Consider the following 23,983-nt stretch of genomic DNA (forward strand, 5'->3'; position numbering starts at 1 on the left):
GGGGGGGGGGGGGGGGGGGGGGAAGATAACGAAGCCAGATGTTCTCTGAAGCCACATTCCTGAGCCTCTTCCAGGTACCTGGCACGAAGCCGTGCCCGCCCCCCTCTCCGGCGTGAATCTCCAGCTGGCTGTGCTCGGCACCCGCCCCTGGCAGGCACGGGAGGCTGTGCCTTGATCTGCAAGAACTCACACTGACAGCGATAATTCTAAAGGTGAGGGCAGGGCCCGCCTGCATACCTAGTCCTTCCGCCAGCTCCTCTGATCCCCCTTCCCCCGCCTGGCATCTCGGGAGACTTGGCGGAGGAGGGGGAGGAGATGAGGAGGCAAAGAGCTCCAAAGTCATTGCCGAGATTTATTAGCTCAGGAGTAGAGCTCAAATGAGCTATCAGTCTCTGAGGTCTCCAGAGGGTTTGAGGAGGAAAGGGCGGGCGGGAGGAGAGAGGAGGGGGCCGAGCAGGCTTCCGGAAGGGGGGCTGTCAGGTGCAGACGGAGCCGAAGATGCCTCCCTTCCCGGCAGGCAATCAGCAGATGCCAAACCGCTGTCCTCACAGCCTCTACACAGGGCTGCCCACGGGAGCCCAGTATCGGGCAGAGTCAGGACCACCTCCCCGCCACCTGGGGGGTAAGGCCGGGGCCCGGATGGGCGGCCCGGCGGCCTTACTTGTTCAGCTCCTCCTTGTCGTTCTCCACGTCGGGCTTCTCCTCCTCCTTCTCGGCCTCCTTGTCCTTCTCCTCCTTCTCCTCCTGGTTGCTCCGGGGCATCTGCTGCTGCTGTTGCTGCTGCTGCTGTTGCTGCTGCTGCCAGACCCGGGGCGGGGTGGGGTGGGGGGGGAACAGTGAGACAGGTGAGTGTCTGCACCTGCACTGAGTGAGCGGGCAGAGGAGGGGAGACGGACGGAGTCAGCTGCAGGGCAGAGTCCCTGACCACAGCCTGAGCTCCTGCAGCCCACGGGGTCTGGGGATGCAGGAGTCCCGGGCAAGGTGTAGAAATCGGAAGCCTGGACTCAACTCCTGCCTCCTCCATTCGGTGGCTGTGTGACCTTAGGTGAGGACCGACCTCTCTGCACTGATCCTGCCCCTTGAAAGCAGGGCTATTCAGCAAGCCTACACCTCAACCAGGGGCCAGGAGGCGGAAATGAGAGAACCCCACAGAGCTGGTGTCTGGCGTGGGTGTGAAAGTGGGACTGACGCCATCAACAGCATGGGGAGGGCTGCTGGTCGGCCTCCGGCCAGAGCAGAGTGAGCACCGGGGAACCTGGGGACACATCCCTGACGAAGCTCAGGCCACCTCTCAGCCTGTCACCACATCTGTAAAATGGGCAGCCAGGAGGGATGTCCTGGGCCCTGGCCCATCTGAAGGTGCTTGCTGCCATGTTCAGCCACTCTTACAACAGCCGGCTTGCTCTCCTCACATCAAGGGGAAGCGAACCTCCACCGCAGGGGGAGATGAAAGGGGCTCACAGCCAACCAGCCTCCTCCCGAAGGCCTTACTTCATCTGCCCAGTGGCAAGGCAGGTGCTGGCCAGCCTGCCCCATCACCCCGGGCCGCTGAGCCTGCCCCCTTTTCAGGATGGGGTGCAAGTGAGGGTGGCCCGCTGCTAACCGAGAGGTTGCCCTATTTCCTTTCTGCGCCGCCTGATTTCTTTCAAAACACACAATGATCCTCTCGGCCACCCCAAACTCCTCCCTGCAGGCAACTGCCAAACCAGACCATCTTTCTGTGCCAATGAGCCAAATGAAAGAAAAACAAACCCACCGAAAAGCCTTGCGTGTGTGTGGTAGGGGTACAGTCATACCAATTACCAAGTGAGGAGAAACAACCACACAGATCTGCAGAAGGTGGGGGCAGGTGGGACTTTGCTCCCTCCCTGCACCTTTCCTCCGCATCAGGAACACACGCCCGTCTGACACACAAGGCTGCCTGGGCCTGCGACCCCCTCCCTAGACCCTCTTGTGTGGCTGGAATTTAGGAAGCGGCGGAGCACAGGCCAGCGGGGGGCATTCTGCGGATGCTGGAGCCCAGAGCGTGGGTCTGCACGCTTACAGGGAACCCCTCGCTCTCTGAAGCTGTGGCAGTGGCCGCCCTGGGACTGCTCGGCTTGGCTCTGCCTCCCCCTCTCCAAGAACCCCCTTTATTCTGTCAGAGGAGGCCAGGGGCACAACGGCTGGACTTGGAACAGCCTCTCCACCCCCACCATGTTGCTGCCGATTCCCGGTGGCTGGCTTGGTGTCCCCTAACTAGCCTGTCCCTCACTCCTCCAGAACTCCTCAAACACTAAAGCACAAACTTCCCACAGCCTAGGAGCTGTGGCCACCTCTCACAACCAAAAGGCAGAGTCTCTTTGGAGCTGTCCGTCCCAGCAGCTGGAAGCAAGGACAGAGAGGTTTCCCAGTTTGCTCCAACACAGCGTGCCCTCTGCACACTTGCCTGATGAGGGCAGGGGGGTGAGCGGGGGTCAGGGACCTGGCTCCAGGGGAGGAGAGAGAGCGTGGCTGATTGGGGAGGGATCCCCTGCCCCAGGGGCCACCAGGCGTGGCTACTGTCCACACCTGTCAGATTTGCTGATTTCTGCAACACCTGAGAGCCTAACGCAAGGGCTGCGCAGGGCAGGGGCTTTCCAACCCCAAGAGGCTTGGCTTCACCCAACACCGCCTTTGGCTGCATCTGCACCCAGACCCCCAACTGGGCGGCAGCCTCACTACAAACCTTTTCTTACTGTCCCTCCCAACGGCCACATGGGCCTGACTCTGGACCACCCTCTAGGAGGCACCTGTCATCACCCCTGGATCTAGCCCAGTGGGGCCCCAAAGGCCCCCGGGATCTCATCCTCTACAAAGCAGGCCACTGTCCACCCCAGCACGGCCAGGAGGTGCAGCTCCCCACCCACCGGGGCCCAGCCCCGCACCAATGCCTCCTGATTAACAGGGGCGGAGGCCCTGGGGAGTCTGCATCGGCGCCCGCCCTGAGCCACATGCCTTCCTGCGGCCCTCCCCCCTCAGAATCCTGGAGAAGCCCCACTGGGAAGATGCCAGCACTTCCCAAAGGCTGACGGTACGCCCGACACTGAGCTGCGCACGATCTACAACTCTCCTGGCCCTCTGAAGTCCCGAGGATGGTGACAGAGATGAAAACCCGAGTAGTGGTGAGTCGGGGCGCCATCCACAGAGGCGCTCTGTCCCTGGCACCACACCAAGCACCCTGCAAGCACTATCCTGCTTAATGCCCTTAGCCAACCTCAGACAGAAAGGGCAATGACCCGTGTTCCCATCCTGCAGAGAAACAAAGCCTCACAGTCTCAGAGGAAGGACAGCTGATGGCCTGGTCCCATGGTCCCCACGGCCCCACTTGAGTCTCTGATCAGAATCTGGGGCCTCGGGTGGGGGGGTATCTTTGGGCATCCCCGCCCCTTCCTGCCTAGCCCTCCCTGTCCCCCAATCAAGATTCCTCAAGCCCCTACCTGAGCCTGAGCCGGCCTGTAACCACCCCCACCCCGAATCAGCATCCACATCACAGCACGAGTAACAAAAACAGCTCCAAGTGCCATGTGCCGGGCACTGTTCTATGAACTACAATCACCTCCTTTACCAATCCCTTCATTCTCCCGTTTTATAGAAGAATAAGCTGAAGCACAGAGAAGTCGAGTGACCAACCTGATAAACAGCAGTACCAGGATTCCAACTGACGCCGGAATTCACCCCAGCTATGCCCTTGCCAGGCATCCTGCCAACTCCACCCACCCTGGCAGGCCCCTCACCCCGCAGCCGGTGCTCTAAGCCAGACTCCCCTGACCTGTGCCCACCTTGTGGGGAGGCTCAGGAGTCCCAGTCAGCACTGGAGCCTGCTCATTATTCCCATCCCTTCCCACCCAGGTGTGCAAGCCCAGTGCCAGCACCGCTGCCTCTGCCCGGACACCTTCCCAAGCCCTAAGTGCAAGGGTGAGGAGGAGGGGGAGGGCAGCAACACCACCGTGGAAGATGGGCTCATGGTTTCCTGTGACCTGACAGCCATATCCCTCGGGAGTGGTGTCCCGGCACCGCAAGCTGAGTGGCACCGGTGCAGGGGATGAAAGGGAGGAACCCCAGGTCCCCCCGGCCTCAAACATGTTTTCCAGTGGGAGAGACACACCAGGCACAATAATGACCATCTGCTGGCCTCCTGTTGCACGCAGGAGGTCAAGAGGCTGATTTAGGAGTGCTCCATTCACTCCAGATTTAGGGGGCGAGACAGGGCCCCAAATCACAGGCCCCCCACCGCAGCCAGGTCAGTCTCCGAAAGCCTTCAATGGTCTAGGGCAACAAGCAGGAGAATGGCTAGGTCAGCGAGGAGGACCACCCACTAGGCTCTCCGTCCAGACCTCAGGCCATCCACGACCATGGAACCGCACTGGCTTTCGCGGGGAATTCAGAGTCACCCGATGGCTGCACACACGGGTCACCTGTGGAGCTCTGGGAAGTCTTGATGCCCAGGCCACGCCCACACCAATCACAAATCCCCAGGTTACTCTGATGGGCAACCAGGCTTTAGAACTAGGGCTTTAGGGGCGCCTGGGTGGCACAGCGGTTAAGCATTTGCCTTCGGCTCAGGGCGTGATCCCAGCGTTATGGGATCGAGCCCCACATCAGGCTCCTCCACTGGGAGCCTGCTTCTTCCTCTCCCACTCCCCCTGCTTGTGTTCCCTCTCTCGCTGGCTGTCTCTATCTCTGTCGAATAAATAAATAAAATCTTAAAAAAAAAAAAAAAAAAGAACTAGGGCTTTAGACAAGGAGCCAACAAGCTTTTCCTGTAAGAGCTACATGGTTAATTCTGTATGGCCACAGGTCCACTGGCTTCTGTTGCAACTGCTCAACTCTACACAGTTTGTAACTTGAAAGCAACCAAAATGTAAACAAATAGGCATGGCTATGTGCCAATAAAACTTTATTTACAAAATAGGCAGTGAGCCAGATTTGGCCAGAGGAGCCATGATGTGCCCACCCCTGCTCCAGACCAGTGCTGCTCAATCTAGACTGTGCATGAACCAGCTGGGGTAGTGGGAAAATGCAGATTCCGTGCGTCTGGGTGGGCCTGAGCCTCTGCATTTCTAGGCAGCTTCCTGGGGGAGGCCGATGCTGCTAGCTCCTGGATCACACTGAGGAGCTAGGCTTTCAAGGACCCTTGTTTCACAAAACACACCTAGGACCCTTGCCACTGGCAGCAGGTGGACACCCGTGGACCTGGGGGGAGGTCCGGAGGCCAAACTCCATCTCAAACGACTCTGGAGCTCATGATGTGGGGTCTACCTCTGCTTTTCAGACACGTCAAGGGTCAGGCTCACGATGGGCTTTACGCCCAGTACTTGGTCAGGAATGTCCCTCCCAAACCACAGCACAGCTTTGCGGAAAACCTGACCGGATCTACGGTTAGCCAGAGCCATCAGTTCCGATCCCCAAGGGTCCCCTGCTTCCGGAGCGCTGAGTGTAGGACAAGCAAGTGGCAACGGAGCCAGCACTGTGCCAAGCCCCAGACCAGGGCTGCACAGAAAACTGCACGAATAAAGACGACACAACCAGACGAAGCCACCTTCTCCTTGTTCTCCCTGTGAGTTAACCGAATCCTCCCAACAGCCCTGGGACTACCTGTGTTCTATAGAACAGGACACAAGGACACAGAGAAGTCCAGGAGCTGCCCCGGGTTGCACAGCATTTCCTAGCAAGATCCTGTGGGCAGGTGTCGTGCCTGCTACGCTGGGCTGGGATGCCACAGGCTCCCCCCGTTCGAGCCAAACTGTGCCACTGCCTACGCATTCCCTCCGCTCACGTGCCTCTGAGCCCACAAAGGGGGACACCACGCCACCAAAAATGTGGTCCCCAACCTTCTGGAGCTGGTGCCTCAGCTGACAGAGACAAGGAACTCCGCCAGGGCAGAAGGAGGCTCAGTGCTGAGAACACTTTAAAAGGCGCAGCACATGGCAAATGTGGTGGCGGTTCTTCCTGATCCACGGGGACGGGGAAGGCCTCTGAGCAGAGTCCCCAAAGGCTTTCCGGTTGACAAGGATGAGAGGTGACACTGCAGGGAAGGGACGTGCCTGGGCAAAGGCACGACGACATGAACACAAGCACTGTCCTTACCGTGTGACATACTGGACATGGCTGCAGAGCCTGGTCACCTTTAACCCCCATGCTCGGACATACGGGGGGCGCCCTGATGGCAGTGGCCAGCCACTGAAGGCTCCCATCAGAGGTGGAGGGGGGAGCAGGGGATGACGTCTTCTGGCCCATGTTGAAGGGCAACGCGGCAACCTATCAACGGACGCATGGCTGTCGGTTCCAGGAGAGAGTCCAGTGAGCGCTGACGGGATTTAATCCTCAGATGACAGGTCCTCAGAAACGTGCCATGAGAGCTTCCCCGTACCCCACACGCAGCAGCGCCGAGGGCAATGCCATCTCAGCCACTCAGTCAACAAACCTGTCACTGAGTAGAGACCACACGCCCCTCAGCGAGCAAATCCCGCAGGGGGTTCTGTCCTCACGACACCTGCCGTCTCTTGGAAGTGGGGACAAGGGGGCCCAGGAGCCCAAGGCAGGTAGGTGGGAGAACTGGGGTCGGGGTCAGGCGTCAGAGGCAAGACGCAACGGAGATTCCTGGTCCTGGCCACCCCCACCTGATCCTCAGCCCCCTACCCTCCTCATCCAGTCCATCTGTCCCTCCTGGGGAAACACAGACGGGGATGCCCCAAGTCCAGACAGAGATGTGCTGGAGCTGGTTCGGATCAGCTCACGAAAGACTTCAACTTTCAAGGATTTTGCAGGCAAGCTGTTAAACACAGCCATTATTAAAAACTAAACTACACAACGTGACAGTTAAAGAACTATGGTAAAAACAAAGGTAAGAAGTACTGAAAATGCATCACTTCCCAATTATTTGACGACACAGATCCGTGATCGAAGCTCTTGGGGTTATTTACACAACCACATCCACACAGCGGAAGTGGGATAGGATACTGTGCTCGGCACGTCCCCTCCCAGCTCCACCTTTGGTGACGTCACGCTGGTAGCTTCATCGGGCACGGTGGGAGTATTTATACCACGGCAACTGCTATGTGCTACAAATCGGGGCTTCGCCCCCACAAGGCTGGTTGCTAAACACTCCCCAGCACTCCCCTACAAACAGATGTGCCAGCAAAACCCGAGTAACATTTAACACACACACACACCCATGACGTCTGTTCTGCCTGCACGGAGGTGTGTGGTTGTGGCAGCCAAAGCTCTGTCTTAAATTGTTGATCAGCTCCTGTCCTGCCACTGGGAATAAAATCAATGGTCTGACAGATCACAAGGCCATGTGATCTAGCCCCTGCCTGCCCCTGCTCACTTCACCCACTTCCCTTGGGGCTGCTCCCCCTTGCCTCATGGAAGATGCCACATTTATTCCTACCTCAGGACCTTTGCACTCACTGCCTGGGATTCTCCCTCCAACTCTGCCTGGCTGGTTCCTTCTTATCACTCAAGTCTGAATTCAAATGACACATTCTCAGAGGAGCCTTCGAGGTCAGCTCCCTAAAAGCTGCCCTCCCTCATGTCAGCTGCCTCCTGAAATTCTGCAGCCCTTACCACCACCTCAAATACTCAGGTTAATTTACTTGTGCACTGTCCACCTCCCACATGGACGTGTCCACTCTGGGGACCTTGTTTGTCTTGTTCACTGTGGAATCACCTAGAATGGGGACAATGTGAAGTAATGACACAAAAGGTCTCCAACATGCCCACCACCCACCCAGGATGCTCGAGTGGTCAAGCCCAAGGGGGGGGGGGCCTCCTGCTGTGGCCTGTACTGGCATGGACCCACACAAATGCTGCTCTTCTGGTAACTATTTCCTGACTCTTGGCAGCCCAGCTTGAGATGCCCGGATGTGGGGTCTGTCAGCCCCCGACCTCTCACCGCCCCCTCCAGGGTCCAAATGCTCCACGCTCACATTTTCGGGGCCGGGTTCACATTTTCCATGTCCTTCTATGCCTTTGATGTGGTCTGCCTTGGACAGGGCTGGCAGAGAGCCAGGTCTCCCCTGCCCCCACGTCATGGCCTGTGAGAAGGCCATGTTTGTCTTCTCCCAAAACGGCAGCCCAGCTTGCTCGCTCCCTGGGGTATGGCCTCTCCTGGGAAGGAGACCACCCACCCTCCTGAGAACAGTGGTTCCTGGAATGTGTCTGGGGGGCTGCGGGCCCGGAGGGGCCTCCCACAGGTCTCTCGCCTCCTGGGCGGCAATCAGGGACAAGTGCTCACTAGAGCCCTAAATCCGGACAGTCCGGCCCAGCCCGGCTCGCCCCCAGCAGTGCAGAAGCGCCACCTCCTACAGGCCTGGGCCGCCCGGAAAGTCGGACAGACCCCCAGGCTGGAGGCCCATCTGGACTCCAGGCAGCGGTACGGGACATGCACACTCATGCTCACCAGCGGGCCGGGAGAAACACAGCCCCACCCGGCGTCAGTGTGGCCATATCTGGCCTGCCCCACGTCCCTGCCAGACTGTACCAGGGGGAGCCCTCAAGTGATTGCATCAGCCCAAGGGGGGGGCAGCCAGGCCCTGGGAACCAGCTCTGACAGCACAGCAGCGGCCCCCACCCTGCGTGGACCGCGCTTGGCTGGGCCTGTCCTGCAGCGGCCTTCCAGGTCACGCTGTCCCCCGTGAGAGCTGCCCCAGGCACGGGAGCCTCTGGAGTGCCTCAGCAACCGGAACAAGGTCACCTGTCCCTTGGCAAGGAGCTGGGAGAGGAGGCTCGGAGGGGCGGGAAGAAGGAGCAGGGATAGGAGGAAAGAGGGGGAGGAAGACAGAGATGGAGGCAGAGGGGAGTGGGTGTAATGGAGGGGGAGGGACGCGGATGCAGGCACAGAAGGAAACAGAGATAGAGATTCACACGCGGGGAAAGAGTCAGGGAGATGGGACATGAAGAGGGAGTAAAGAGGGCAAGAGAGATCAACCTAGAAAACACAGGAGCCTGGGGTGAGTGACTGGTCAGTGGTGGGAGCTGGACAGGGCCACAGAGAAGAGCCACAGAGCACAAGGATGTACAGGCCAGAGGGCAGGAGGGGAAGTGGGGTCCCTTGCATCTCCCCCTCAGATGCCCCAGGGACAGGCCAGGAGGCTGGGCCCCAGCTGTTCTGGGGAGCACTCACCCCTGGGGACACGCCCTCTCCGCGGCACGGCCCCATTGCCTGGAGGGCCACAGTGGCCCTTCAGTCACAGCCAAAGCAGCGACGGGCCCTGCTGCTGGCCCAAATCCGCCTCATGCTCTCAGCTCCCCGACGGCCTGCAGAGTTAGGCCGACTACGGACCACAGCATTCCTGGACTCTGGTTCTGCAATTAGCTGGCATAATGCGGCCCCTCTGTCCATGAATCATGAACTATAAACCACTGTACTGTCACCAGCCTCAGCCGGTGATTCACCTCGCAGAGGGGATGCTTGGGCTTGGGCCCAGCCCACAAGCGTGCCTGCCACTCAGGGTTGGGTCTCACGGGCCAGGGTCCAGGAGCTCAGCTGCCACCTGCCAAAGCTCAGGTGTACGGGGTCCAGCGGAGGCGGGCGTGAAGGGGCTGGCGTTCCAAAAGTCTATAGCTTGGCCTGGATCTCCCTCCGTCAGAATATGGAGAAGTTTCCGGAAGGTGGATGGCACCCTCTGCTAAACACAGAGATGAACCTGGTGCCCCAGTGGCCAGCGCACACGCCTTGCCTCCAGGGCCGAGCACCCACGCCGTGGATGCCAGGTGGACCTCACCTCTCTCAGGGCAACGCAGACTCTGAGGGTCTGAGCCCAGAGACATCCAATGGCTGATGCTTTCCATCAAGGAGTTTTACATTCCACTTTTGTAACCATCCAAGCTTTCAAAATGTGACCGTCAACGTGACGAACAAATGGCTTGGTACAGGGCATGTGATGAGGGTGTGACAGGACAGGGTGTCATCTGAACAGACGCAGTGATGTCTTGCTACACACGCTGTGGCTAAGCATTTGAGAAGGTCATGACCACTGGGAAGTGTAGTTTGCAAATACTAAAATGCACAGGATTTATCGTCCCCTGGAGGGACTGGCCAGGTCCCCTTCTAGAAGGTGCTTGTTGCCCCCAGATGCTGCAAGTGCCCTCAGCTGTCCACAGCTGTGGACTGAGAGCTGGCCCTGTCTCCCACCTCAGGACACCTCAGAAGGGCCATTTCAGCTCATCTCCCCTTCAGGGTCATCTCCTCCACCCCCTAACTGTGTCAGGTCTAGGCTGCGGGTAAGCCTGCGCCATGCCCTCAATTTCCCCTTCTGCCACCCTGCTCCCTCCCCCTCCCTTACTGGGGGGGTACTCCCCAGTAAACATCCCACAGGCTGGGGTTCTGAGTGGCCCAGACCAGAAGCCAGTATTGCTGGTATTGCTGGGCACCTGTTAGAGATGCAGGCTCTTGGGCCCTGTGGGGGGCAGGGGCTGAAGCCTGGCAGTCTGACTTTTGACAAGTCCATTGGTGAAGCTGGGAGACCCTCAGCTGGACGCCAGCTCTGTCTCAGGTTCGTGACTCAGCCTGGAAACCCAGGAGGGGACAGCCTGAGGACACTGACTGCAGCCGGACTGGAGCAGGCAGTGGTGCCCCCTATGTTCTGGGGAGAGTAAGTCCCCACCATCAGCGCCATGGGATCCCCTCCTCCCCAGACACGGGGATTTGAGCCTGGGACTCACTTCAATCCCACTGAGACAGGAATGGTGAGGAGAAGCACACAGGTGAAGACATGAGGACCGTCCCCCCATCTCCGGGCCTGGGCTAGGAGCCGGCCAACTCAGAACACGCACCTTCTCTAAGGTCGCAGGTGGGGACCATCAAGCCCACTCACCAACACCTTGAAGCACCTCTCACACCTACCTCATGGCTCTTACTGGCGACAGACAGTCTGGGAGGTGTCAAGACAGCCATGCTCGGCTGATGCCTTCACTCTAGCTTCCTGAAAGATCACGGTCTGATCTGCTCCGAAGGCAGAACTTTTAGTCCTGACACGCAGTAGGACTAAACACACAATCCTGTGCATCTGACACCTGGTGGGGAGGGCCCACCAACAGGCACCTGTTGGGCTGGGACGCTGAGAGGCCCCTCACGGCCATCCTTAGCCATGCCGTGGCCCCAACCCACAGGAACCACAGATAGGCACCACAGATAGTCACCACAGCCTCTGCGGCCACTGGCCACCCGGAAGAGGAAGGGGACATGCACAGGGCTGGGGGTGCTAAGAGAGACTGCAAGACAGCCAGAGAGGGGGAGACAGCCCTCTATGTCTCCCAGAGACGCTCACGGTCCCAAGAGTAGAGGAGAACTAAAAGAGACTGCAAGTTTCCAGCTGCTGGCCTCCCAGAAGCCAGGCTCACGTGAGGCCAGGAACAGACTCCCAGTGAGTGGAGATGGAGGCCCACGCGGGGTTGGGGCGTGATACAGATGGGGGCTCAGTGGGGCACATCCCACCCACAGCAAGGTCCATCTGCTCCCTGATGCAGCAGAGCCTACAGACAGAAGAACCCAGGGCCTACAAGGTCAAGGAGGGGCAGCTTCCGAAAGATGGGCTACACGGCCAAAAGGTGGCAAATGGGACCACCGGGTCCCCTAGGGCTCCAGTGGCAGACTGTGCCGGGTTTAAATACTGAATATGCCACTAAGACCAAGTTCCTTACCTCCTGGCACCTATAAAGCGGGGATGATGGAAGTAACCCCCCCATAAAGGGGGGGGTTCTGAGTGAAAATGCACCCCACCCCTCACACAGATCCTGGTGCCGAGGGAATGGCCAGCAGCATCGCTGCCTCATCACGCTGCATGGCCAGCGTCTGGCGATTCTGACAGGCCTCCCAGCGTCTCCCCAACAAATACTGGCTGAGATGACCTAAGTGTTCCTCCAAAACTAAAGGGACCCAGGAAGGTGGGGCAAGACTGACTTGCTCCCCTCAAGACATAAAACACAGCTGACGGCTCAGGCCCCATCCACCCGAGAAAGAAGCCGGCAGAAGGGAGCAGCTACTCCTGCCAGCTGAGGCCCTGTGCCCGAGGCCTCTACGTTCATCTGCTGGGCGGGACCTGATGTCTGTCCTCCCGTGGCTGCCCAGGGAGGCGAGGGGGCCATCTCCGGGGCGGAGGGAGAGGGCTGGGCTCTTTACCCAGAAGTCCACATGGACAGGAGAGTCGGGAGAGGGGAGTGTGGGCAAAGGGAAGGGGACACAAGGTGGGACCCATGTGTGCTGTGGCCTGAGATTCCCAAGGTCCTTAGCCGCCAGGGGCAGGCCATGTGTTGGTCAGACACAAGAACAGCACAGCAGAGAGGTCATCCAGGCGCCTTCCGTTCCCCGGCCCACAGCACGTCACCGAAGCCCATTCTCACCTGCTGCCCCAGCTGCACACGGCCGTGGGTCTCTGTTCGCCTCTCCTCCCGTCTGCTCCGGCTCTCCCATTCTCAGCCCACGGAGACCACCACTGCCAGCACCCCTCCATCCATGAACCTGTAGGCACCCACCCGGGCACGCCCTCGCCATGCCAGGCTGCAGGAACCCCTGCCCTCCTCACTGGGAGTATCAGCAGGATTTCGGCCTTTACAAAACTAAGGAGAAAGAAGGAAGCCCGGGCCCCACCAGTAACTGCATCGCAGATTAATGAGAGTGGCCGAGGGACCTGTGTCTGCCATTTATTTCACTGTCTCAGGGCAGAGAAAAGACTTACAGCCCCAGAGTCAATACCGGGTTGACCCAATTATTCCATATTTATCAACAGGGCCAGTGGGCAGTGGTTGAGGGCAGTGGGTCTGCCTGGCACGGAACTCCTTCCAGGACGTGTGTGTGCATCTCTGTCCCCGGCAGGGCCCGGGCCACGCAGGCACACCAGTAGCCCCAGCTGCTGTGAGGGAGGGGAGAGCCACCGAGCCGTGCCCCAGCTCCCAGGAGACAGGGGCCTCCTGCCCTGCTTCCTTCTGTCTTCCTGCGAGGGGCAGAACACAGAGGCATTCTTTCTCTATCCAGGGAGCCCCAACCTGAGGCACCGGACTGAGCAGAGGACAAAACCTTACCGGAGAAGCAGTGCAGACACTATGGCTAATCCAAGACAATGCAGACAAAAAGAGGAAACAGACATTTCTCCTCTGCTATACAATATTCTAGGGCTCCCCAGTGCCCTGGCCTTGCCTGGTCTGGCCTCTGCCCCAAGTCACACACAATCCACTCTTTACGTCCACTGCCCAAGCCTTGCCATTCTCGAATCCAGAGCTCTTACCACCAGGGTCCGAGGACATACGGAGAGCAAATATGATTGAGAGCACGCTTATCACAGTAAGCACTGAGTAACACACAGGATTGCTGAATCACTCTATTACACACCTGAAACTAATGTGTTAAACTACACTGGCATTATAATTAAAAACTTAATTTAAGGGGCGCCTGGGTGGCGCAGCCGTTAAGCGTCTGCCTTTGGCTCAGGGTGTGATCCCAGCGTTCTGGGATCGAGCCCCACATCAGGCTCCTCTGCTAGGAGCCTGCTTCTTCCTCTCCCACTCCGCCTGCTTGTGTTCCCTCTCTCGCTGGCTGTCTCTGTCAAATAAATAAATAAAATCTTTAAAAAAAATAAAAATAAAAATAAAAAATAAAATAAAAACTTAATTTAAAAAAAAAAGCAAACAGGAGTTGTTTGGCCTATACAGTTGATGTTTTGTTGTTATTTTTCAAGCAGCCTAAGATTGAAAACTCAGGCAATTCCACATAAATCCCAATTTCTAGCTCATCCTCACAAATTAGCTCTGGCGGTGTGAGGCCACGTGGCCAAACGTCAGCGGGGCAGACACGGGGCACGGGCTAAGTCGGCTACAGGCCTCACCACTCCCTGCCGCCTCTCACAGAAGCCGAGGTTAAGTGTGGGCCGCCATGTATCCTCACATTTATATTTCTATCTTCCATAGAGTAGAGAAACACCGCTAGTCATTGATCAAACACGAGCAGAAAAAACCGGGTCCTGTGATTTTTCTCTAATCCCTCATTCATTTAAGACCCTGGAAGGTGTTAAGACCCCTGTTCCAAAGACTCTGAGGGCACTGCGCTCCCTCATGCCCCCGTGCCTTTGCACCTGCTGCTCCCTCTGCCTGGGACACCCTCATTTCTCTTCTTGTCCAACGAGGGGCTGCTTCTTAACCTCACTTTCGAGGCCCCTACGCGATGCACTCTCAGGCAGATCGCCGGCATGCTGTCTTGGAACCACCTATGCACACTGGTCTGTACAACCGGCAAGGAGCTTCCTGTGCTCAGCACACTAATGTCCGATACACAGAATTAACACCACAGAATAAAAGGCATGGCAGCCAAGACCAAAGATGTGGGATGCTGACACCCCCAAACCCCCCACCCGGGGCATGTCTGGGAATACCCCCCTCCCTAAATGACCTCAACACACACAAGTCCCCATCTCCCTCCATGCAAACATGGCTCTCCCCATCAGAGTCAGAACCCTTTCTCCTCCAGAGCTCCCAGCCCAGCCACCTGGAGGGGCCTCATGAGTCCACCCACAGCAACCCCTCAAAGGCAGTGGGGCAAGTGAGGGCACACACACTGGGAAGACAAGCAGGAGAACTGAAACACAGTAGGTGCTCAACAGATCTCTGATGATGGTTTTTAAATAAAGGCCTTTAGCTCCCCCTCTATTTTGCCACAGTCCCCACCACTCCCTACTGCCTCTCATGCCTCAGCATATTTATGCTCCCTGCCTGGAATTTATTTGAGTTTGTGCTTCTCAGTCTAGAAAATTCCTGACTGCACTTCAATTTCTAAAACACCACAGCTAGGTCTTTGGAATTAAATAGCTCCAAGCCGGTAAGACTTGCTTTTACACATCTGTTAGATGGGCAAGCAGGCTGGTCAATCGTGGCCACACAATGCTCCAGGAAAACCCTATCCACAAACCGGGCATAGCCACCCTTCAACAACCCAGCCAGTGAGAACCAACACTCAGTCCCAATCATTTATGCCTGAGTTCAGTGAGTGCAGTTACTTATTCTCTTGTCAACAAATTTGCTCCCCTAATTACATGTGGCTTAGCCAACAGGAAAGTGTTGGCACATTGGTCTACAGCGTGGAAGCACAATTCCCAGAAGGCAAGAGAGGAGAAAAAGGGTACCGGTTAAGAACCCATCTGTGGGACTCAATTGCAAAGTGGCTGTTTCACAGTGGGCACCAGGACCCCACTGGGGATGGCTGAGCACATCGTGATGCCTCAGGACCTGCCCTGGCCAGCCTGGGGAAGGGAAGACGCCAATGTCAGGGAGAAAACCTCAGGACCCTCTCATCCCAGGTCCCGCTACTCCTGACCTTCATCACTTTCTCCTGGGCACCCCAGGCCAAAGGCCCCAAGAAGGAAGTGCCTCCACCAGCTCCAGGCAGCACCCAATGGCAGTGCCCCAAAGCCATCTGCCCGTCCAGCCCAAATCCCTCCTCCAACAGTGTAAGCCTACCTCCTCCAGGAGTCACGTGCTCCCAGCACCTGCCCTGAGCTGATTTTCAACAGCCCGGAAGTGAAGTGAATCCATCCCCTCTCTGTCTCCCAAGCAACGATCGATCACCCAGGAGCCCCCTTTCACCTGTGTGCTATAGACCCCTACCATCTTTACCATTATTTGCCAAACACTGTTTAAAACCAGATTCTTGTTTCTGTAACTCAGAGGTCAGCATTTTCTGAACGGGACCAGACAGTACATGTTTTAGGCTTTGCAGCTTCTGTCATGACTACCCCACTCTGCTGCTGTAACAGAAAAGCTGCCATGGTAATATGAAAATCAATGAACCTGGCTGTGTGTCAATAAAACTTTATTCACACAAAAAAGGGTGGGCCAGACTTGGCCTGCGAGCCGTAGCTTGCCTAGCCCTTCTCTAATGTAAATAATGCCTCGGTCTCATCCTGAACAGTGATGGCTGACAGACTGCAGGTTGATGTACTGGCTATTTTTTGCTTTCAAATATGCATAAAAACAACACAAAGAAACTATAAATATTTTTTAAAATGTTAAACTTGTTAACCAATCCAAGTCATGCAGAGAACTCAGTCCTTGCTCTGGGGATGTGACCCTTTCACCACAGGGATCATGACTCACCAAGCCAGGAGTTCTAGAATTTTCCAGGCTAAGAATGGAAGTGGTCTTTCTCCTAGTACTCCTCTCTGCTGCTGGGGCAGTATGAACACCCCAGAAAGGGTCTTCCAGCCACCACCGAGGGGGCCCAAGCTGAGGGGGCCTGCCGCAGAGCAACACACGCAGATGGTCACCGCCCATCGTGCAAATGGCCACGAAGCTCGCGTGAAGCCAGCCGCGGAGCATGCCGGGGACTGGTGCCGAGAGCCAGCCACCCGGCCCGCCTCTCACCTGGCTCTTGCCACGGCGCCGGTAGCTCCTCCTCACCAGGCTCTTATAGTTCTCATTCTTCTTGGTCAGGTAGTAATAGAGGACACACTCAGCCACAGTCTGTGGGACAGAGAGAGAATGCTGTGTCCTATGTGGGCGGTCGGAGCAGGGGGCCAAGAGCCAGAGATCTGGATGCAAGGCCTGCCTCCTCCACACAGAGCGGGGTGACCTTGCTCAGGTCACCGCACCGTCTCACCTGTGTGATGGGGTTGCTCAGAGCATACACGTCACAGAGCGGTCATGAATTCGGAGCACTCGGGGCAGCCTATAGAAGTGCCCCCTGGTCCTACTGCCCTTGCTGCTGTCCCTAACCATCACGAGGTGGTCGCCTACCCTCCCCGACCTGGGCCTGGGTCTCCTTTCTTTCAGCCCAGCTCCTTCTTCCCGAACACCTGGGGCCCCGAGTAACCTCTTCCAAGCTTCGTGACCCAGCTGGACTATAATGTCCCCAAGCGACTCTTCGTCTCTTGCAACGTTTATGATTTTCTCTGCCTTGATCTGTTCCACACCCATCTGGGTCTAAACCCTAGTGCTACTTGCTGAGTCAACGACTGACCCTCCCTGGAACCCCACCACCTCCTTGCCCAAACAGGACCAGCAAGAGGGCATCCTCAAAGCAACATGGTGATGTGCGGCCACAGGTCAGCTCCAGGTGACAGCTCACCTCTGAGGGCTGTTCCATCAAGGCTGCTGGGTGCAGAGGCAGGCTGGGCCTCAAACCTCATGGCCCTTGCCACCTCCAGAATGCCCGTCAACAGCGGCTACTTCCCACATAAACCTGGCCCCCACACAGGGCCCACACAGCGGTTGAGAAAATTATCGTCTTTTCAGATGCCAATATTTGCAGACTGGGCAATGTGGGTGTCCGACTTCCCCTTGAACAATTCAGGGGAGTGCCTTCCACACCGGACAACAGTGGGCTGACCCTAAGCAGCAGCTGTCCCTGCAGACGGGCACAGGCTGGCTGGCCCACCGAGCTCCCACCCTGCTCCCGGCCTCACTCAGAACACGCCTGTCCCCAAAAGCATGGGGCACCGTTGGCAATCCCTGCCTCAGACCCTTCTGGAAGCTCTATTTAAGTCCTATCCTGAGCCGCCTTAGACAAAGTACACCATAAAGTTTACTCTCCAGGGTAGAGACTCTGAGTCCCCGTTCCCAAGCAATGCTGCTCAAGACCAGCATCTGAAACCCTTGCCTCAATCCCTGGGGAGCCCTGACCCAGAGCCTCCCGGACTGTCCACACCCCAGCACAAAGCCATCTCGAAGTCAGAGGAAAGACTATTTATAGGGCTTGCTGCCCCACGCCGGTTTTTCAGGCACGGAGAGATTCTGTCTCCCCACGTTGCCCCATCTCCCTCCTTCTATGGTTATCAGCTCCTTAAGGGCAGATGCTGGGGACAAATGTTCAACTTGAAAATAACCGCCTGGCTCCTGCTCGGATGGCACTCCCTCAGCTGAAAAGCATGAGGCCTCCAGCAGCTGGGCATGAGCAAAGCTGAGGGTGGGCAGATGCCCCATCTCTCACAAACCTGACTCAGGGAGTGTGGCATGAAACACCCAGGACAGCAGCCCCAGAAGGAAACCCTTGCTGGAGCCCTTCCTGCTCCGCCCTACAACACCAGGGTTCCCAGCGCCAATGCCAGCACACAGGGTCTCACGTAGACCGGCCCAGCTTCCCCAACTCCAGGCACCGCCCGGCCCGACAAAGGGTACACAGCAGGTCTTTGCCATTCTCTTAGGACGTTCTGTGTCTACCCGTGAGGTCAGGGGTGGAGCAAAAAGGGTCACTGCCTTGGGCTGGGTTTGGGGGCAAGGTAGGGTTCAAGGGACAGTTCTACACGAAGGTTTGTCCAAATGGGATGGGGACTAACTGACCACAGGCCTGGCTGGCATAAGGGATGTCAGAAAGCATCCAGTGACCATCAGAGCGACCAGCCCCCCTGAAAGAACGCCACTCTTGCCTATAAGGCCTTAACTGGGACGCCAGGCACAGCATGCATAGCTTCCAGAACCCATGCCCAGTCTGCAAGGAGGCTCGCTGCCACGTCTGAGGAGCTGGCTCCAGGGAAGCCAGGGCACACAGCCCTCCTGGGGTTTCCTAGCCTGGGGCTCCACCCCCTCGGCCAGCAGGGGCGGGGCCTGCGGCTGCTTCTCAAAGGAAGAAGCAGGAGGACCTACGGAGGGGGTTAGGAGGGAAGGACAGACAGAACAAGAGGCAAGCTCTGTGGGCAGGGAGGGAGGGTCCTTTGTCCCAGGGCAAGCGGCCGCCCACTGGAGTGGACCCCAGAGAGGCGCGGGGCGGGCAGGGCGGCTGAGCTGGTGGCTGGGCTTGGGGGCAGCGACTCACCTTCCTCTCCAGGAATGATGCGATCAGGCCAAAGTTCTTGGGGTGCTGCATGAACCTGTGGGAGGAGAAGGGCAGGCGTGAGGCCCAGCCACGGGGGGCTTCCCAACTGGGCGGGCGCCGAGCACCCGGGCGCCTGCCATCTCCGCGGGCCTGGCTAGGCGGGCGCCGCCCCACTCGGAGCAATTAAGCCCAGGGGGGTGTGGGAAGGGCGGGCGGGCCGAGGGTAAGAGAGGGCGTTCCTTGGAGTGAGTCACTGGTTTTAGCGCCTTTGAAAATATATTTGTTTGTCCTGCTGGAGGCGGCTTCCAGGAAAAATGAGGACATTGCATGCAGCTCTTTGGTGGGGTTCCCCCCCTTTTAAAATCTGCCTTTGTTCATATCTCCGGCCGGGTCTGGGAAGCTGGGCCTCGCCCAGCCCACGCAGGCCCCCACAGCCAGGCCACAGGTCAGGCGGCGAGCTGCAGGCCTCCCTGGGAGAGGTGGGAGCACAGGCTCTGAGTGCCCACGAGGAGGCGGCAAGAAAGGACTTATGCCGGAGGGGGTGCAGGGAGCTGGCACCCCACCAACTGGCTTCCTGCGAAACCGGCAGAATTACTGGGAAAGGCTCGGCAAGGCTGAAATGTCAGGGCCACAGGAGCAGGCGGGCAGTGGGGGCGGAGATGTGGGTCATGGCCGCAGAGGCCCCAGGGATGCTGGGTGGAGTCCCTGGCTCGGACCCAGCCTCAGCCTGACGGTCCCCACGACGTGCCACCGCCCCGCAACCTCCCCTGGGGAGAGAAGGAGCTGCTGGTGAGGCGGGGGCCTCGGGTCCCCCGAGGGAGCCTGGGCCAGTGCCCGGTGCTCTCCGCCCGGCCCTCCAGATGGCTGGGCAGGAGGCCAATGGGCCCCTCCCCTGCTCCCCAACCAGACACCGGAGAATCCGGAATGGCCTCTTCTCTCTTCCAGGAGGAAGCTGAGAGTCAGAGTGGCAGGCTTCCCCGCCTGGGATGCTGCCTCAGGCAGCTTGCAAAGCTGGAGCCAGCCTAACGCCCTTCTTTTCCAGACAGAGTTCCCTTCCTCTCCCTCTCCCTGCCCCAGTGACATTTCCTTCCCCACCTAGATCCCTTCCTTGGGGTTTCCCCAAGGAGAGACAGGATCCCAGGAGACCAGGTTTCACATCTGGAAACCTTCTAGCTCACCTCTTCCACCGCCCTCCAACCTAGACCTGTATTCACTGCCAACACTTACTGAGAATTTCTTACCCACTGGGCACCTCTCAGCAGCTAAACAAGGGAGGCATTGATGCCATACCCATTTTACAGATGTGGAAACTGAGGCTCGGAAAGGAGAAGTGGCTACTGGAGGTGACAAAGCCAGTAAATGGTGGGTCTCTATGCCACTGGCACATGATTTCCAAAGGCCCAAGCACCACCAATTCTGTGGAACATGAGGCCTTGACCAGGACAACTCTCCTGGAAAGACTGGGGGCACGAAGCTGAGGCTCAGGGGACATCAGCCCAGCCTGCCCCACCCCTATCCTTCTGAATTAACGATGAAATCATTAGGTGAGAAGAGCAAACATGAACTCCAGAAAGGCTGAAACACAAAACACAACAGAAGCACCTCTTTTTTTTTTGTTTTTAAAGAAAGCATAAATAAATACAAATAACGAACATACCGGGGGAAGTTAGATACCTAACTTGACGGTAATTCTTAGCATCCGTGACTGTGGTCCTTCACTAAAATTGTAGTATCGCTTACACGTGGGCCTTGACTCGTGGCAGAACAATCACACCTGCGATTGTGAGGCCCTAGGTATGAGCCCCCAAGGAACTAGGTTTCCTGTCTCCAAGGAGTCAACCCCAAACGCCCCTGGGACCCTCTCCCCGAAGTGCTATTCCCTGAAAACTGTTCACTCTGTGATAGGCACTCGAGGCCTCGTTATGCCACCCCTCTATTTTCAAGGATGTTTTAGAATTTTCATTCTCAAAAGCTTTTCTAAAAACCCACCTCTCCTGCCCAGACCCTCAAGGACGGCTCCCCCTGCACGTCCACATCCTGGTGTCTGTGCGGCCCATGACCCAGAATCATCCTCGTCCCTGAGGCCCCCCAGGCACTCTGGCCCACAGCAGGTAGTGGAAGAACAGGGGTCTCCGTCCCCTGGCCCTGAGGCCCTCTCCAGAGGCAGAGGCAGAGGCAGAGGTCCAGCTGCTAAGCAGAGTCTGTTTCCAATGCGCCCTCCTGGCCAAGCACTGAGGCCTCTGCTCGTGCCTCAGCTTCCCTGCCTCCCACCTCACGGGGGCCTGTGCCGGCACGTGCAGGGGTCCCTGGGATGTAACTTCTCAGTTCGGCTGAGGGGACGGGGGTTTTATCCATCAGGCAGCTCCTCACTCGTCACCCCAAAACACTCTGTCTTTCAGCTCTTTCCTTTCAAAAGCCCCAAGCCTCACCTCTTAGCACTCAACTCTTGCTTCTGCTTTCCAAAGCTCCCCTGCACCCTGGCTCCACCTCCCTCCCCGACAGGCCTCTCCACTGCAGCGGAGCCCTTGCCCTGAAGATGGGAGAGTCTGAAGCCTGCCTCCACCGTTTGTAAGCTGTGTGACCTTCATTAAGTGTCTTCACCTCTCTGAGCCTCTGTTTCCTCACCTAGGCAATGGCGACGGCCTGGCAATGCTGTCATGAGGGCTAAGAGGGACAAACATACAAAACCCAAAAAACACTTGCACGGTGTGTGGGATGGAGGATGTGCTCAAAAACAGCCACGTTCAGAGTTAAATGAAAGCCAAAGAGCCATCCCCCAGCCACATATCCCTACCCTCTGGCCCAGCCTCCCCGCACCCTCCAGCCTTGTTCTTCCGATACACACAGCCCCATTTCACATAAGGCTGCCCTCACACTTCGTACTGGGTTGAACAGTGTCCCCCCAAAGTTCACATCCACCCAAACCTCCGAAAGTGACCTTATTTGGAATGAGTTCTCTGAGGATGTCATTAGTTAAGATGCAGTCACACTGGAGTAGAGTGGCCCTGGGTCCAGCACGGCCGGGGTCTTGATGGAAAAAGAAGACCCAGAGAGACACACAGGGAAGACCACGTGAAGACAGAGGCAGGTGGGGCGGGAGTGATTCACCTCCGAGACAAGGAAAGACGGAGGCTGCCGGGGGTCTCCAGCAGGAACCGACCCCACCCACACCTTGATCTTGGACTTCTGGCCTCCAGAGCGGAGTGAGGATAAAATCACCGTCGCTGTCAGCCACCCAGCTTGTGGTCATTTGTCACGGTAGCCCTAGTAAGCCCGTCCACGCCTCAGCAGGAAGGGCTTCCCGGGACAAAGAGGGCCGAGAGGGCCACGGTGGCCTGCGTCCCGGCACCAGGGACTCACTTCTCCCGGAAGGTCTCCTTCTCCTGCTCGCTCCACATGTTCATGACCTGGCGGTCTTTGTACACCTTCATGGGGTCGTCCATGAGCCCGTTCATGTTGATGAACTTGATGCGCTGCTGGTCCGCGTCGTACAGCATTGGCGGGATCACAGCCAGCTGCCGCATTTGCTTCTCCAGGTTCTGGAGGGGGGAGAAGGCGGAGGGCCGGGGTCAGAGGGCTCCCGAGGGCAGCCAGGGGACGGGGCGGGGAGGGCTCCTGCCAGCGTTGGGGGCCCAGGCAAGGGCGCGGACGTTCCGAGCGAGAGTGCGAAAATGCCAAGCCAGAGAGAAAGGGGAGGATGAGTTGAAAATACTAAGAGCCCAATGCCAGGGGAGGGAGGATTTAAAGGCAGCCCCAGACAGGTTTATGGTGGACGGGACTGTAAATTAAATGCGGAGAGCAGCGGCGGCCTTATCTGCAGGGAGAGGGGGCCAATGCATCTTCCCTTTGGAAATACAAATGCCATAAAACACGACAGGAAAGATGTTCAGCCAGCTGGGCCAAACCAGCTCGGGAGATGGGCCTGGCCATCCAGGCTCCGAGGGCGCACATGGCAGAGAGAGGGGCTGGTGAGATCGCAGACCCATTTCCTCCCCGCCACCCTCCACAGCCCTGGCATCTGCTCCTTCAAGTGTGCCCACTTGGGACCCAGCCTGCCTGGCCCCGTGCACGGCAGGAGTCGGGTGCACTCACTCATAATGCATTGGGATGGCTATTAAGAGGCTCTGAGCCACCACTCAGCTGGGCTCATTTCCCCAAATCTCTGCAGCCAGCCCATTACTGGCGATTAATTACCCATCTGAGGAGGCAGGCGAGCGCCCAGCATGGCCAAGGTCAGCTAGTTCAAAGGATCCGCCGCTCGGCCTCCCACAGCCAACCTCTCCTTCAGCATTTGGGATTCCCAGCAGGAGCACAAAGCCCTGAGCCCCAGCTCGGGGAGGACCCCCACCCCCCTCCGCCAGAGGCCTGAGCCTCCCAGCACTTGGCACAGCCCTCCAGGACCAACACCTCTCCCATTGCCCTCAGCTGCCCCACATGGCACTAACGGCAGACCACTGGCCTGGTCACAGGCAGAGCTCTCCGCTGGCAGGACCCCCTGCTCTGCCTTCTCGGGGCTCTGTCTTCCTGGGCATGCACTGTGACTGCCAAAAGCTCCCCACAGGGTGGGGGCGGCTCCTCTCCTCCTGCCCAGCCCCCTCCTTCCTACCCTCCCAGGGAACCTCTAGTCAGGTGAAGTCTCTGTCCTAAATACCCTCCCCACCAGCCCACCCAACTGCCACTCCCTCAACAGTCTCGGGAGGCCAGTGGCTATGTGCTCATGTGGCCGGGACCTGGGGAAGTGGGCCTCTGGCATGGGGGCTGGGGACTGGGGACACTGAATCAGCCAGGATGCCACTCACCCTTGGCTGTCAGGCAGGAAATGCTTGGAAAAGGGCCACCCGCCCCCCTCTCGCTTCCAAGACAAACTGAACTGGTGTCCACACCCCTGCGGGACCGGCACACAGCCACAGCACCGGCGGGACAGGAGCCGGAGCAAACCCACAGGTGTGACCGCGGCCAAGGGCTGAGTTCTGCTTTCTGTGGACTGAATGCTGTTCAGAATAGGGACATACCATGTGAAGTTTTAAAAAGAAGATCTCTTTTCATGGCCAGTCTGAATCACCTGCATCAAAATCATGTGGGTAACTTGGTAAAAATGCAGAGTCCCGGGCTCCACCCCAGACTGGCTAAATCAGAACCTCTGGGGCTAGGGCCTGGAAACCAAGCGGGGCGCCCTCCCTAGGACTCGGCGTCTGCCCAGCGTGAGACTCAGCAGCTGGAGCGGTG

At 57.9% G+C, this 23,983-nt stretch overlaps 1 protein-coding gene across 1 annotated transcript in view; it reads right to left on the reverse strand.

Annotated features, from left to right (window-relative positions):
* The window catches only part of NCOR2 (nuclear receptor corepressor 2), a 172,129-nt gene that overhangs the window by 71,030 nt on the left and 77,116 nt on the right, over window positions 1-23,983 (reverse strand). Inside the window, exons 12-15 of the mRNA XM_040620026.1 lie at window positions 22,118-22,296; window positions 18,758-18,812; window positions 16,372-16,470; window positions 662-798 (exon numbers count right to left, since the gene is read on the reverse strand). Of these exons, the coding sequence (XP_040475960.1) occupies window positions 662-798; window positions 16,372-16,470; window positions 18,758-18,812; window positions 22,118-22,296 (470 nt within the window). The remainder of the gene's footprint in view (window positions 1-661; window positions 799-16,371; window positions 16,471-18,757; window positions 18,813-22,117; window positions 22,297-23,983) is intronic.

Source organism: Ursus maritimus, unplaced genomic scaffold (genome assembly GCF_017311325.1).
Source record: "Ursus maritimus isolate PB19 unplaced genomic scaffold, ASM1731132v1 scaffold_33, whole genome shotgun sequence".
In the NCBI taxonomy this organism is placed as follows: Eukaryota; Metazoa; Chordata; class Mammalia; order Carnivora; family Ursidae; genus Ursus; species Ursus maritimus.